Below are 15,240 nucleotides of genomic sequence, written 5' to 3'. Positions count from 1 at the left end.
GGATCGGTAGTACGCCAAATTATGCTGAAAGTCGTTTGGATTAATTTCCATTACACTTCGTCTACAATCGTTATTTTCAAGTATAAATGGAAAACTTCAATTGAATAATTCGGATAATACGAGTGAGCAAATTCTTGACCGCAAATCGCCATTACATGCTTTGGAGATTTGACCGATTAATAAGATAAAAAAAAAAGGGAGAAAAGAGACGCAAAGGAGAAAACCCTTCCTTCTAGCGCTAGTTCTCTTAAAAAAAAAACAAAACAAAAACAACAAAAAGAAATAAAAACTGCCCGTTTTTGGAGTGGTACGAGGCCCACCATCACCGTTCTGGACGGTCCTGCAGCCGAAGTGGAGGACGAGGACCAAACAAATCGTCCTCCAAAGGTTCCTCCACCTCCATCTTGATTAGTTCGGCTCGCCAAAACCGGCGTGCCTGCCTTAAGGCCTCAAGTCTATCCGCCGAGACTTTGAAGCCATTAGCTACCAAATCTTCCAGGAAGGTGCATTGGCCCTCGACCATATGCCTTTCGCGAAAGATTGGGCCAGCCGATTCCAAAAAATTGGCATATCGCCTCAACCTTTCCAGGGAAGCCCGATAGGCCCAGATGTCCATGATAAACAGATGCGCGGTATCCTCCAAAGATTGGCAGTCGGCCTCGAGTAAGGCAGGCACATCCATGCGCGCAACCTGTTCCTGGCACGTCGCACGCGCGGCAAGCAACCTGGTCATTCGCCACTTCGCCAAGAAGAAACCTTCGGCGATCATTTCGTTCAGAACCCGAACAGTCCCGTCCAAGCGTTAGAACCGACAGATCTCGCCGAGCCTAAGACGTCTCGCCGTAAGATGAGCCCCCAACCTATAGCGGCGAACTCGGTACCGTCGGAGCTCCTGGCATATAAGACTCCCCTCCGCGCCAGTCATATCGACGAAGGGGACAGATGCACGAACCAGAAACGTCTCTGCCCAATCTAGTGCGGAGGGATTATCCGACGCTTCAGTACACCCGGCATTGCTCGCCGAAGCAGCTATTCTTTACGGGCCCGTCTTAGCCATGCGGATCGAGTAGTTACCATCCTTCTTTTTCAAGAAATTGTGAAAGTTGGAATGTTTCTTTCTCCCAACCCTCAACCCTATTTATATAGGGTCGTGGGAAGTAACCGCCGCTGAATCCACCAATCACAATACCGCGAAATTTTTGCCGCGTCCCGAAAGTAATTCTCAAAGACCGCGTATCACATTTAATGCAGCGCGTCTTTTTATTTTTTCTAAAAAAAAAAAAAAAAAAAAAAAACACCGAACTGGATTAAGTATTGGTATATACTGAACTCACTCTTCGTTGACACCCTGGCCAGGTGATCAACTCGCGTAACTACGCACTATTTTTCAGGATTAAGCCGAACCCAGAGTTGTTATTTCGCACCTGACTTTCATATGTAGGGATAAGCTGGACCCAGAGTATTTATTCTGCACCCGATCTTTTAATTTTGGGATAAGCCGAACCCAGAGTATTTATTTCGCACCCAAACTTTAGTTCGGACAAAATGGTTAGCCGAACCCAGAGAATAATTTGGCAGTCCGGCATCCGAACTAAAGCAAAGGAGATAAGCCGAGCCCAATATCTCGCCCTCCGACCAAACGTATCCCGTTAAGGCTAAATAGCTTAATTTTTAAAGTTTGATTGATGTTTTTTACCATCGTTTAAATAAAAATTGCCGGATATAAGCCGAGAGACATCTCGCTTCTGGTACATTTTTCAGCAATAAAAATAGCAAACTTTAAATACTCAAATAGTGTAATTCGTCTGCTACAATGCGGCAGAATCTTATTAAATACTCAAATAATCTTTATTTCAAATAACACATGTTAATTCCGAACTAGTGCGCCATTCGCCGCGATCTCACGAACACTCGTCTTAAGTCGTTTTGGCATCGGCCACAACAGTTGCAGCCCGATCTTCTCCCAGTCCTCGGGGCGAGTTTCCAATGCCTTGGCCTTCTGTTCGGACTCATCCAACAAGTCAATAGTACTTTTCCTTTTTGCCTTAAGTATGGCAACTTCAGATTCTAAAGTCTTCAGCTGGCGGTCGATCCTACCTTTTTTCATATGAAAGTACTGGAGATCCTGGTTCAATTCTTGATGTGTACCTGCGATCTGGATAAGCAAAGTCAACAACGGATTAGTTTGGAAGCGGACATTGTAGGATGTCTCGCGATAATTACCTGACGAAAGAAAGTATCGGCTTCAGCAAGCTCGGCATCATTAGCACGCCTGTTAATATAAAACGACTTGACGTTTCCTGGAATGAAATCACCAATCAGGATAGGATCCATGTGTGTCGGCTTCCGATCCGCTTCTTTTTAGCACTTGTTGCAGTACACAACCAGGCATGGCGGCAAGGCCGCTATCCTCTCAAATCCATTCTCGATCCAATCTTTTGGGTGGATCTGTTTGGATCAAACTATCTATACCATCCAACAATATCTATTAATATTATTCATTGAAACTAATATATACGAATTCTAATATCTAGTAAATTATTATACTTATAAAGCCCCAAAACCAAAAAAAAGTTGGAGTATTAGGTAAGATGATTACAGAATCCAGCTGTAGCCGCCGCCAAAAGAGTCGAATCGCTACAAAAAAAAAAAAAAAAAAAACAAGTTTGGATAAGCTCAGACTTGATAATTTTTTGATTTTTTTCAGTTATAACAACTCACCAAAGAAAAAGCTAAAATAGCTAGAAAGAACAAATAGCAATAGCATCAATCATCATCGCTCTTGAATTGTAAGTAACTAATGTATTTCGTTTGTAGGGAAAAGAAAAAGTCGAGAATAGTTACACCAAGAGATATTTGACACGACCGTATAATTTTTCTTGCGAACTCTTCCTTTGCAATTGCTGGGTTTAGCCGTTTAGGTGATGTTATATATAACTTGGTTATACCATATTTGGGTATACTTGTTAAGACTGTCACCTACCTTTTTCACAATTTTCTGATGACTTTGGCCTAAGTGCAGATGGATTCTTCAGCAGACTAGCTAATCTTTCTAGCAGTAGTTGCTTGGGTGTACAAGCACGAGGAACGTCGCATCCCAACGGCCATTCATCTCATTTCACACGCTAAAAAGATACATACCTCTCTGACTTGTTTGTTCTCTTGTCGCTATTATACTGCTTCAAAGATTCTGAGAATTAGATGACAAGAATTTTGGATCACACACCACAACTCAGAACAAAAACATATATATTAGAACAAATCAATGAATCATAGAATTAGGAACAAGGAAGGAGGGAGGTACCTGTTATCAATACCTAAGCACAGATCAGTCCTCAGTCCTCTGGAAGTGTGAAAACCTGCAACCAAAAACTATCAATGGTATCATCAGTAAATAAAAAATTAGTAAAGAGTTGAACTAAATAACACAATATAGAAACGTAGCTACAGGTTACTGATTTTTTCCTGAGGCTTGCCTTGTGTTCTAGCTACTGGTTCTAACGTGTCTTTATCCGAATTATAAGACAAGAAACTTCAAATTACACTCCATAGTCCACAGCTCAGTAGCAAAGCTCATATCAGTCCTCACTCCTCTGAAAGTGTGAAAACCTGCAACCAAAAACCATCAATGGTACCAATAAACAATAAAACAGAAAAGAGTTGAACTAAACGACACAATAAAGAATCATAGCTAGAAGTTACTGGTTATTTTATGAGGATTGCATGTGTAGGTACTGGTTTTGACACGGCTCTTTATCCTGCAGAAATAAGAATGGTTAAAAAAACGTAAAAAGAACAAGGTACTATATTCACACACTTAAAAGATGCATACCTCTCTGACTTGTTTACTCTCCTGTCGCCATTTTACTGCCTCAAGGATTTTCAGAATTAGATGACATGAATTTCTTATCACACACCACAACTCAGAATAAAAACATGAAAAGGAACAAGGAGGGAGGGAGGGAGGTACCTGTTATCAATACCAAAGCTCAGATCAGTCCTCCGTCCTCTGGAAGTGTGAAAACCTGCAACCAAAAACTATCAATGGTATCATCAGTAAATAAAAAATTAGTACAGAGTTGAACTAAATGACATGAAATAGAAACGTAGCTACGGGTTACTGGTTATTTCCTGAGGCTTGCTTTGTGTTGTAGCTACTGGTTCTAACGGCTCTTTATCCTACAAAACTAAGAATGGTTAAAACAAAGTAGTTGACCATAAACATAAGTGCTGAATTACTGAAACAAAACCTGGAGGAGTTCGTCTTCATCTTGAACAAGCTTGTTGAGCATGATATCTTTTAGTCATCAGAGATTATAAGAGAGTTAGAAGACAAGAGAAATCGGTAATTTATAATGAAATGGTCAAACATATGTGGTGGAGATTTACTTACATAGATGGTGAGCAGAGGGTTTAGAAGAAGACGAACTTGTTGAGGCACCTCTCTGACTCCAGCAGTCTTCAAACCATCTCTCGGATTACTGCTGCTGCTGCTGCATAATACAATAAGAAATATAAGAAGAAACGTCAGATAGAAAGAGATTAAAGATTCAAATGTCCTTGAAGGAGACAAACAATGAAACTTTACTAAAAAGAGAGTATGGGATACCTCAGGACGTTCTTCCTTGTCTGAGATTCGAAGCTCGAGAGTCGAGCATTATAGCTTCAACAATCCAATCAGCCGAATGTTCAATCCAGTAATCCAAAACTCAGTAGCAAAAATACATATTGAGCATGATATCTCTAAGTCACCGATGAACTGTAGGCTGATATGGACCTTAAACATAAGAGTGATGCATTATCTATAGAAACTTAAACCTGGAGGCTGTAGGAGTTGGCCTGTAATTTGGAAGAGCTTGTTGAGCATGATATCTCTAAGTCACCGATGAACTGTAGCAACAAAACATCCAACGTAAGTACGAGCTTAGACAAGAAACGAGAATCAATCAAAAACAAACCTTGAATCAAAAAAAAAAGAAACAAACCCGTCAAAAAGAAACACACTAACTGATATTGAATTTATAAGAACACAAAAAAAAAAAAAAAAAAAAAAGATACATACCTCTGTGACTTGTTTGCTCACTCGTTGCCATTGTAATGCTTCAACTCGTTGCCATTGTAATGCTTCAACGAATCTGAGAATTAGAAGACAAGAAAATTCAAATTACACACCACAACTCAGCAGCTATAATATATAATAAAGTGAATCATAGAATTAGAAGAAGGAGGTACCTCTTATCAAATACCAAAGCTCAGATCAGTCCTCACTCCTCTGAAAGCCTGACAACCTGCAACCAAACACCATCATTGGTATCAATAAACAAAAAAACAGAAAAGAGTTGAACTAAAAGAAACAATAAGGAATCATAGCTAGTGGTTACTGGTTATTTCCTGAGGCTTGCCTTGTGTAGTTGTGGCTACTGGTTCTAACGGGTCTTTATCCTTCAGAAATAAGAAAGGTTAAAAAAACGTAAAAAGAACATGTAACTATATTCACACGCTAAAAAGATGCATACCCCTCTGACTTACTTTCTCTCCTGAATTAAATGATATGGATTTCTGATCACACACCACAACTCAGTAAAAAAACATATATATTCGAACAAATCATATAATTAAAAGAGGAACATGGAGGGAGGTACCTCTTATCAATACCAAAGGTCAGATCAGTCCTCAGTCCTATGGAAGTGTGATAACCTGCAACCAAAACAATCAATGGTATCAATATAAAAAATAAGTAAAGAGTCGAACTAAAAGGCACACAATAAAGAAACATAGCTACTGGTTACTGGTTATGTCATGAAGCTTGCCTTGTGTTGTAGCTACTGGTTCTAACGGGTCTTTATCCTGCGAAAATAATGATGGTTATAGAGAACATGAAACTATATTCACACGCTCAAAACAACATGGAACTATATTCATACGCTAAAAAGATACATACCTCTTGTCGCTCTTATACTGCTTCAAAGATTCTGAGAATTAGATGACAAGAATTTCGAATCACACACCACAACTCAGAACAAAAACATAAATATTAGAACAAATCAATGAATCATAGAATTAGGAACAAGGAGGGAGGGAGGGACCTGTTATCAATACCAAAGCTCAGATCAATCCTCAGTCCTCTAGAAGTGTGAAAACCTGCAACCAAAAACCATCAATGGTAGTAAATAAAAAATTAGTAGAGAGTTGAACTAAATGACACAATATAGAAACGTAGCTACAGGTTACTGATTATTTCCTGAGGCTTTCCTTGTGTTCTAGCTACTGGTTTTAACTGGTCTTTCTCCGAATTATAAGACAAGAAAATTCAAATTACACTCCACAGCTCAGTAGCAGAGCTCAGATCAGTCCTCACTCCTCTGAAAGCCTGAAAACCTGCGACCAAAAACCATCAATGGTATCAATAAACAAAAAAACAGAACAGAGTTGAACTAAACGACCCAATAAAGAATCATAGCTATTAGTTACTGGTTATTTCATGAGGATTGCTTAGTGTAGCTACTGGTTCTGACACGGCTCTTTATCCTGCAGAAATAAGAATGGTTAAAAAAACGTAAAAAGAACATGGAACTATATTCACACACTTAAAAGATGCATACCTCTGTGACTTGTTTACTCTCCTGTCGCCATTTTACTGCCTCAAGGATTTTTAGCATAAGATGACATGAATTTCTGATCACACACCACAACTCAGACCAAAAACGTATATATTAGAACAAATCATAGAAATAGGAACAAGGAGGCAGGAAGGTACCTCTTATCAAATACCAAAGCCCAGATCAATCATCACTCCGCTGAAAGTGTGAAACCTATCAATCAGTAAACAAAAAAAATCAGTAAAGACTTGACCAAAAAGACACAATAAAGACAAAGTTGCTATTGGTTATTTTCTGAGGCTTGCCTTGTGTTGTAGCTGCTACAGGTTCTAACAAGAGTCATTATCCTGCAAATAATAAGAATGGTATCAATAAATACGTTTTACTTACACAGATGGTGAAGCCGAAATAAAAATGGAGTTCTAACGGGTCTTTATCCTGCAGAAATAAAAATGGTTAAGAAAACGTAAAAAGAACATGTAACTATATTCACACGCTAAAAAGATGCATACCTCTCTGACTTATTGGCTCTCCTGAATTAGATGATATGGATTTCTGATCACACACCACAACTCAGTAACAAAAACATATATATTCGAACAAATCATAGAATTAAAAGAGGAACATGGAGGGAGGTACCTCTTTTAAATACCAAAGGTCAGATCAGTCCTCAGTCCTATGGAAGTGTGAAAACCTGCAACCAAAACAATCAGTGGTATCAATATAAAAAATAAGTAAAGAGTCGAACTAAAAAGGCACACAATAAAGAAACGTAGCTACTGGGTATGTCATGAAGCTTGCCCTGTGTTGTAGCTACTGGTTCTAACGGGTCTTTATCCTGCAAAAATAATGATGGTTAAAAAGAACATGAAACTATATTCACACGCTAAAAAGAACATGGAACTATATTCATACGCTAAAAAGATACATACCTCTCTGACTTGTTTGTTCTCTTGTCGCTATTATACTGCTTCAAAGATTCTGAGAATTAGATGATAAGAATTTCGAATCACACAGTACAACTCAGAACAAAAACATATATATTAGAACAAATCAATGAATCATAGAATTAGGAACAAGGAGGGAGGGAGGGACCTGTTATCAATACATAAGCTCATATCAATCCTCAGTCCTCTTGAAGTGTGAAAACCTGCAACCAAAAACCTTCAATGGTATCAGTAAATAAAAAATTAGTAAAGAGTTGAACTAAATGACACAATATAGAAACGTAGCTACAGGTTACTGATTATTTCCTGAGGCTTGCCTTGTGTTCTAGCTACTGGTTGTAACGTGTCTTTATCCGAATTATAAGACAAGAAAATTCAAATTACATTCCACAGTCCACAGCTCAGTAGCAAAGCTCATATCAGTCCTCACTCCTCTGAAAGTGTGAAAACCTGCAACCAAAAACCATCAATGGTACCAACAAACAATAAAACAGAAAAGAGTTGAACTAAACAACACAATAAAGAATCATAGCTAGTAGTTACTGGTTATTTTATGAGGATTGCCTGTGTAGGTACTGGTTCTGACACGGCACTTTATCCTGGAGAAATAAGAATGGTTAAAAAAACGTAAAAAGAACAAGGTACTATATTCACACACCACAACTCAGAACAAAAACATAAAAGGAACAAGGAGGGAGGGAGGGAGGTACCTGTTATCAATACCAAAGCTCAGATCAGTCCTCCGTCCTCTGGAAGTGTGAAAACCTGCAACTAAAAACCATCAATGGTATCATTAGTAAATAAAAAATTAGTAAAGAGTTGAACTAAATGACATAAAATAGAAACGTAGCTACGGGTTACTGGTTATTTCCTGAGGCTTTCTGTGTTGTAGCTACTGGTTCTAACGGCTCTTTATCCTGCAAAACTAAGAATGGTTAAAACAAAGTAGTTGACCATAAACATAAGTGCTGAATTACTGAAACAAAACCTGGAGGAGTTCGTCTTCATCTTGAATGAGCTTGTTGAGCATGATATCTTTAAGTCATCAAAGATTATGAGAGAGTTAGAAGACAAGAGAAATCTGTAATTTATAATGAAATAGTCAAACATATGTGGTGGAGATTTACTAAAATAGATGGTGAGCAGAGGGTTTAGAAGAAGACGAACTTATTGAGGCACCTCTCTGACTCCACCAGTCTTCAAACCATCTCTCGGATCTACTGCTGCTGCTGCTGCATAATACAATAAGAAATATAAGAAGAAACGTCAGATAGAAAGAGAGTAAAGATTCAAATGTTCTTGAAGAAGACAAACAATGAAACTTTATTAAAAAGAGAGTATGGGATACCTCAGGACGTTCTTCCTTGTCCGTGATCCGAAGTTCAAGAGTCGAGCATCATAGCTTCAACAGTCAAATCAGCCGAATTTTCAATCCTGTATTTCAAAACACACACCAAAACTCAGTAGCAAAATTACATATTGAAGAGAATCATAGAATCGAAAGAAGGATGTACCAGTAAATCTACCGAGCTTCTTGAGCATGATATCTTTAAGTCATCAGAGATTATGAGAGAGTTAGAAGACAAGAGAAATCTCTAATATATAATGAAATAGTCAAACATTTGTGGTGGAGTTTTACTTACACAGATGGTAAAGCAGAGGATTTAGAAGAAGACGAACTTGTTGAGGTACCTCTCCGACTCCACCAGTCTTCAAACCATCTCTCGGACCTACAGCTGCTGCTGCTGCACAATACAATAACAAATAGAGGAAGTAACGTCAGAGAGAAAGAGAGTAAAGATTCAAATGGCCTTGAAGGAGACAAAGAGTATGGGAAACCTCAGGACGTTCTTCCTTGTCTAAGATCAGAAGCTCGAGCGTATGGGATACCTGAGGACGTTCTTCCTTGTTTGAGAACAGAAGCTCGAGAGTCAAGCATCATATATAGGTTCAACAGTCAAATAAGCCGAATGCTCAATCCTGTAATTCAAAACACACACCACAACTTAGTAGCAAAAAATACATATAAAAGAGAATCATTGAATCAGAAGAAGGATGTACCTCTTATCCAACACCAAAGCACAGATCAGTCCAAAAGTGTGAAAACGTGCAACCGAAAACCATCAATGGTGCTTCAATAAACCAAACAAATCAGTAAAAGACTTTAACTAAAAGACACAATAAAGACACAGTAGCTACTGGTTATATATTTTCGGAGGCTTGCCTTGTGTAGTAGTAGCAGACGATTTAGAAGAAGACAGACTTGTTGAGGTACCTCTCTGACTCCACCAGTCCTCAAACCATCTCTCGGATCTACTGCTGCTGCTGGAACGTCAGATAGAAGGAGAGTAAAGATTCAAATGTCCTTGAAGGAGACAAAGAGTATGGGATACCTCAAGACGTTCTCCCTTGTCTATGATCAGAAGCTCGAGCGTATGGGATAGCTCAGGATGTTCTCGAGAGTCAAGCATCATAGCTTCAACTGTCAAATAAGCCGAATGCTCAATCCTGTAATTCAAATCAAACACCAAAACTCAGTAGCAAAAATATACTTACCATCAATGGGTATCAATCAATAAACAAAAAATAAAATCAGTAAATACTTGAACAAAAAGACACAATAAAGACATAGTAGCTACTGGTTATTTCTGAGGCTTGCCTTGTGTTGTATCTGCTACTGGCTCTAACACGGTCATTATCCTGAAAAAAATAAGAATGGTAACAGTAAAAACGTTGTAGACCGTAAACAAACGAGTAATGCATTATAGAAAGATAAACCTGGTTACTGGTTATTTCCTGAGGCTTGACTTGTGTTGTAGCTAATGGTTCTAACGGGTCGATATCCTCCAAAAATAAGAATGGTCAAAAAGGTAAACCTTCTTAATGACCTATCAATGAAGTCAAGAGCAACCAGTTTACCTTGTAAATCTACCCATACCAGCTCCAAGTTCCAATACATGCTTGCCATCATTTGGAGGGAGTAAAGTGTGAAAACCTGCACCCAAAAATAATCATTGGTATCAATAAACAAAAAAAAACAGAAAAGAGTTGAACTAAACGACAGAATAAAGAATCGTAGCTAGTAGTTACTGGTTATTTCATGAGGATTGCCTGTGTAGCTACTGGTTCTGACACAGCTCTTTATCCTGCAGAAATAAGAATGGTTAAAAAAACGTCAAAAGAACATGGACCTATATTCACACACTAAAAAGATGCATACCTTTCTGACTTGTTTACTCTCCTGTCGCCATTTTACTGCCTCAAAGGATTTTTAGAATTAGATGACATAAATTTCTGATCACACACCACAACTCAGAACAAAAACATAAAAGGAACAAGGAGGGAGGGAGGTACCTGTTATCAATACTCAAGCTCAGATCAGTCCTCCGTCTTCTGGACGTGTAAAAACCTGCAACCAAAAACCATCAATGGTAGTAAATAGAAAATAAGTAGAGAGTTAAACTAAATGACACAATATAGAAACATAGCTACAAGTTACTGATTATTTCCTGAGGCTTGCCTTGTGTTTTAGCTACCGGTTCTAACGTCTTTATCCGAATTATAAGACAAGAAAATTCAAATTACACTCCGCAGCTCAGTAGCAAAGCTCAGATCAGTCCTCACTCCTCTGAATGTGTGAAAACCTGCAACCGAAAACCATCAATGGTATCTAAACAAAAAAACAGAAAAGAGTTGAACTAAACGACACAATAAAGAATCATACCAAGTATTTACTGGTTATATTTCATGAGGATTGCCTGTGTAGCTACTGGTTCTGACACGGCTCTTTATCCTGCAGAAATAAGAATGGTTAAAAAAACGTAAAAAGAACATGGAACTATATTCACACACTTAAAAGATGCATACCTTTCTGACTTGGTTACTCTCCTGTCGCCATTTTACTGCCTCAAGGATTTTTAGAATTAGATGACATGAATTTCGGATCACACACCACAACTCAGACCAAAGACGTATATATTAGAACAAATCATAGAAATAGGAACAAGGAGGGAGCAAGGTACCTCTTATCAAATACCAAAGCTCAGATCAATCATCACTCCGCTGAAAGTGTGAAAACCTATCAATCAGTAAACAAAAAAATCAGTAAAGACTTGACCAAAAAGACACAATAAAGACACAGTCGCTATTGGTTATTTTCTGAGGCTTGCCTTGTGTTGTAGCTGCTACAGGTTCTAACAAGAGTCATTATCCTGCAAATAATAAGAATGGTATCAATAAAAACGTTGTGGACCTTAAACATAAGAGTAATGCATTATAGAAACATAAACCTGGAGGAGTTGGTCTTTATCTTGGACAAGCTTGTTGAGCATAATGAAATAATAAGAATGATATCTCTAAGTCATCAGAGAGTTAGAAGACAAGAGAAATCTGTAATTTATAATGAAATAGTCAAACATATGTGGTGGAGTTTTATGTGGTGAAGCAGAAATAAAAATGGAGTTTTAACGGGTCTTTATCCTGCAGAAATAAAAATGGTTAAGAAAACGTAAAAAGAACATGTAACTATATTCACACGCTAAAAAGATGCATACCTCTCTGACTTACTTGCTCTCCTGAATTAGATGATATGGATTTCTGATCACTCACCACAACTAGTAACAAAAACATATATATACGAACAAATCATAGAATTAAAAGAGGAACAAGGAGGGAGGTACCTCTTTTAAATACCAAAGGTCAGATCAGTCCTCAGTCCTATGGAAGTGTGAAAACCTGCAACCAAAATCATCAATGGTATCAATATAAAAAATAAGTAAAGAGTCGAACTAAAAAGGCACACAATAAAGAAACGTAGCTACTGGTTATGTCATGAAGCTTGCCTTGTGTTGTAGCTACTGGTTCTAACGGGTCTTTATCCTGCAAAAATAATGATGCTTAAAAAGAACATGAAACTATATTCACACGCTAAAAAGAACATGGAACAATATTCATACGCTAAAAAGATACATACCTCTCTGACTTGTTTGTTCTCTTGTCGCTATTATACTGCTTCAAAGATTCTGAGAATTAGATGACAAGAATTTTGGATCACACACCACAACTCAGAACAAAAACATATATATTAGAACAAATCAATGAATCATAGAATTAGGAGCAAGGAGGGAGGGAGGTACCTGTTATCAATACCTAAGCTCAGATCAGTCCTCAGTCCTCTGGAAGTGTGAAAACCTGCAACCAAAAACCATCAGCAGTATCAGTAAATAAAAAATTAGTAAAGAGTTGAACTAAATGACACAATATAGAAACGTAGCTACAGGGTACTGATTTTTTCCTGAAAGTGTGAAAACCTGCAACCAAAAACCATCAATGGTACCAATAAACAATAAAACAGAAAAGAGTTGAACTAAACGACACAATAAAGAATCATAGCTAGTAGTTACTGGTTATTTTATGAGGATTGCCTGTGTAGGTACTGGTTTTGACACGGCTCTTTATCCTGCAGAAATAAGAATGGTTAAAAAAACGTAAAAAGAACAAGGTACTATATTCACACACTTAAAAGATGCATACCTCTCTGACTTGTTTACTCTCCTGTCGCCATTTTACTGCCTCAAGGATTTTCAGAATTAGATGACATGAACTTCTTATCACACACCACAACTCAGAACAAAAACATGAAAAGGAACAAGGAGGGAGGGAGGGAGATACCTGTTATCAATACCAAAGCTCAGATCAGTCCTCCGTCCTCTGGAAGTGTGAAAACCTGCAACCAAAAACCATCAATGGTATCATCAGTAAATAAAAAATTAGTACAGAGTTGAACTAAATGACATAAAATAGAAACGTAGCTACGGGTTACTGGTTATTTCCTGAGGCTTGCTTTGTGTTGTAGCTACTGGTTCTAACGGCTCTTTGTCCTGCAAAACTAAGAATGGTTAAAACAAAGTAGTTGACCATAAACATAAGTGCTGAATTACTGAAACAAAACCTGGAGGAGTTCGTCTTCATCTTGAACAAGCTTGTTGAGCATGATATCTTTTAGTCATCAGAGATTATGAGAGAGTTAGAAGACAAGAGAAATCTGTAATTTATAATGAAATGGTCAAACATATGTGGTGGAGATTTACTTACATAGATGGTGAGCAGAGGGTTTAGAAGAAGACGAACTTGTTGAGGCACCTCTCTGACTCCACCAGTCTTCAAACCATCTCTCGGATTACTGCTGCTGCTGCTGCATAATACAATAAGAAATATAAGAAGAAACGTCAGATAGAAAGAGATTAAAGATTCAAATGTCCTTGAAGGAGACAACGAGTATGGGATACCTCAGGACGTTCTTCCTTGTCTAAGATGAGAAGCTCGAGAGTATGGGATACCTCATGATGTTCTTCCTTGTCTGAGATCAGAAGCTCGAGAGTCAAGCATCATATAGCTTCAACAGTCGAATGTTAAATCCTGTAATTCAAATCACACCACAACTCAGTAGCAAAAATATACATAGAATTAGAAGAAAGATGTACCTCTTATCCAACACCGAATCTCAGATCAGTCCGAAAGCGTGAAACCCTGCAATCAAAACCATCAATGGGGTATCAATCAATAATTAAAAAAAAAAAAAAAAAAAACAGTAAAGAGCTGAACTAAAAAGACACAATAAAGACACAGTAGCTACTGGTTATATATTTTTGGAGGCTTGCCTTGCGTAGTAGCAGCTACTGGTTCTAACACAGGTCTTCTTTAACCTGCAAAAAAAAATTAAGAATGGGGTATCAATAAAAACGTTGTGGACCTTAAACATAAGACTGATGCCACTATCTATAGAAACATACACCTGGAGGATGGAGGAGTTGGTCTTCTCTTCTTCTTGGACGGTTCTAAGCTAACCCATTCAATCTAACATATGAAATAGAAAGAATCAGTGAGCAATGAAACGACTAAACCCTATATCAATAGAAAGAGGGGATCTCCAAGAATTTCGAAGAAAAAAACAAAAAAAATCCTAAATCGATTAGAAAGATTGAATTTTTAGAAACAACGATCAAACGCCTCTCACTCCTCCTCTGTTTCTCATAGGGCTTGAAGAACAAAAAAAAAACCCTAAATCGATTAGAAAGATTGAATTTTTGGAAACAACTATCAAACGCCTCTCACTCCAGCCTCCTCTGTTTCTCATAGGGCTTGAAGAACCAAAAAAAACCCTAAATCCATTAGAAAGATTGAATTTTTAGAAACAACGATCAAACGCCTCTCACTCCTCCTCTGTTTCTCATAGGGCTTGAAGAACAAAAAAAAACCCTAAATCTTATAGGGCTTGAAGAAGAAGAAACGACGATGAAGAGTGATGATGATGAGAGATTGAGAGATGTATAGTGAGTTATTTATAGACGATAAAAAAGGGAATTAGAATTTGTTGTAAAAACAAAAGGAAATTAGTAATTTTTGTATTAAAAGATACGGAATTAGTAATTGTTGTATATAAAAAAGGGAAATCCAACAGTTAGATTTTGAAGCAATTAAATTGTTTAGCCGTTGATAATAATTAAGTAAACGCAAATAAAAAGAAAAAGAAATTGGGATTTGTTGTTAAAAACAAAAAAAAAAAATTGGGATTTGTTGTGAAAAAAAAAAGAAAAAAAAAGACAGGAAATTCTAACGGTTGGATTCTAATAATAATTAAAAAGGAAAATAAATGAAAGATTTGGAAATCTATAGCCAACAACCAACGTCGCTGT

The 15,240-nt window shown here is 37.6% G+C and overlaps 1 protein-coding gene and 2 long non-coding RNA genes across 78 annotated transcripts; all 3 read right to left on the bottom strand.

The window, feature by feature from the left end:
* Window positions 1-1,753: 1,753 nt before the first annotated feature.
* Window positions 1,754-6,148, bottom strand: LOC104773324 (uncharacterized). Of its 26 annotated transcripts, none has more exons than XM_087490505.1 (22): window positions 6,087-6,148; window positions 5,942-5,972; window positions 5,811-5,847; window positions 5,643-5,697; window positions 5,517-5,559; window positions 5,382-5,442; window positions 5,233-5,288; window positions 5,063-5,135; window positions 4,819-4,890; window positions 4,610-4,663; window positions 4,394-4,493; window positions 4,251-4,297; window positions 4,115-4,179; window positions 3,971-4,038; window positions 3,833-3,867; window positions 3,703-3,758; window positions 3,477-3,609; window positions 3,305-3,359; window positions 2,984-3,190; window positions 2,600-2,637; window positions 2,224-2,466; window positions 1,754-2,155 (listed from the first exon to the last, which is right to left on the bottom strand). In XM_087490505.1, exons 21-22 carry the CDS (start codon window positions 2,332-2,334, stop codon window positions 1,868-1,870), a joined length of 399 nt encoding a protein of 132 aa, XP_087346631.1. In that variant the 5' UTR covers window positions 2,335-2,466; window positions 2,600-2,637; window positions 2,984-3,190; window positions 3,305-3,359; window positions 3,477-3,609; window positions 3,703-3,758; window positions 3,833-3,867; window positions 3,971-4,038; window positions 4,115-4,179; window positions 4,251-4,297; window positions 4,394-4,493; window positions 4,610-4,663; window positions 4,819-4,890; window positions 5,063-5,135; window positions 5,233-5,288; window positions 5,382-5,442; window positions 5,517-5,559; window positions 5,643-5,697; window positions 5,811-5,847; window positions 5,942-5,972; window positions 6,087-6,148; the 3' UTR covers window positions 1,754-1,867. The 26 variants fall into 26 exon arrangements, 25 of the variants coding, with proteins under 25 accessions (XP_087346631.1, XP_087346643.1, XP_087346644.1 ...); XM_087490517.1 differs by having other exon boundaries at window positions 4,394-4,490; XR_015583850.1 differs by having other exon boundaries at window positions 1,754-2,148; window positions 4,610-4,890.
* A 90-nt stretch (window positions 6,149-6,238) lies between these two features.
* On the bottom strand, window positions 6,239-13,276 carry LOC109131558 (uncharacterized). Of its 50 annotated transcripts, none has more exons than XR_015583872.1 (41): window positions 13,217-13,276; window positions 13,079-13,113; window positions 12,949-13,004; window positions 12,823-12,855; window positions 12,682-12,736; window positions 12,519-12,567; window positions 12,388-12,424; window positions 11,836-12,280; window positions 11,716-11,757; window positions 11,569-11,624; window positions 11,414-11,452; window positions 11,271-11,339; window positions 11,067-11,190; window positions 10,901-10,955; window positions 10,767-10,801; window positions 10,637-10,692; window positions 10,466-10,541; window positions 10,325-10,390; window positions 10,206-10,246; window positions 9,940-10,054; window positions 9,608-9,868; window positions 9,386-9,526; window positions 9,190-9,291; window positions 9,061-9,093; window positions 8,895-8,980; window positions 8,714-8,778; window positions 8,535-8,627; window positions 8,421-8,463; window positions 8,257-8,314; window positions 8,090-8,145; window positions 7,856-7,996; window positions 7,695-7,752; window positions 7,532-7,580; window positions 7,401-7,437; window positions 7,239-7,293; window positions 7,112-7,154; window positions 6,905-6,946; window positions 6,758-6,812; window positions 6,603-6,675; window positions 6,472-6,528; window positions 6,239-6,378 (listed from the first exon to the last, which is right to left on the bottom strand). It is a non-coding gene; the product is annotated as an uncharacterized LOC109131558 (long non-coding RNA). The 50 variants fall into 50 exon arrangements; XR_015583873.1 differs by having other exon boundaries at window positions 10,333-10,390; XR_015583853.1 differs by having other exon boundaries at window positions 10,206-10,541; window positions 11,836-12,025; window positions 12,100-12,142; window positions 12,226-12,280.
* A 100-nt stretch (window positions 13,277-13,376) lies between these two features.
* On the bottom strand, window positions 13,377-14,841 carry LOC147925472 (uncharacterized). Of its 2 annotated transcripts, XR_015583903.1 has the most exons (8): window positions 14,562-14,841; window positions 14,340-14,401; window positions 14,206-14,250; window positions 14,029-14,074; window positions 13,834-13,963; window positions 13,640-13,739; window positions 13,497-13,543; window positions 13,377-13,425 (listed from the first exon to the last, which is right to left on the bottom strand). It is a non-coding gene; the product is annotated as an uncharacterized LOC147925472 (long non-coding RNA). The 2 variants fall into 2 exon arrangements; XR_015583902.1 differs by having other exon boundaries at window positions 14,340-14,841.
* Between the last annotated feature and the right edge of the window lie 399 nt (window positions 14,842-15,240).

Source organism: Camelina sativa, chromosome 16 (genome assembly GCF_030686135.1).
Source record: "Camelina sativa cultivar CO46 ecotype springtype chromosome 16, ASM3068613v1".
NCBI classification, from domain to species: Eukaryota; Viridiplantae; Streptophyta; class Magnoliopsida; order Brassicales; family Brassicaceae; genus Camelina; species Camelina sativa.
The sequence above is the reverse complement of the archived record's forward strand: the minus strand, read 5'-3'. Positions and strand labels throughout refer to the sequence as shown.

Coding starts and splice junctions, on each gene's coding strand:
- LOC104773324 (XM_087490518.1), bottom strand. CDS start 2,334: ATGGATCCTATCCTGATTGGTGATTTCATTCCAGGAAACGTCAAGTCG. Junction 2,156..2,223: donor CCGATACTTTCTTTCGTCAG/GTAATTATCGCG, acceptor TTGCTTATCCAG/ATCGCAGGTACACATCAAGA.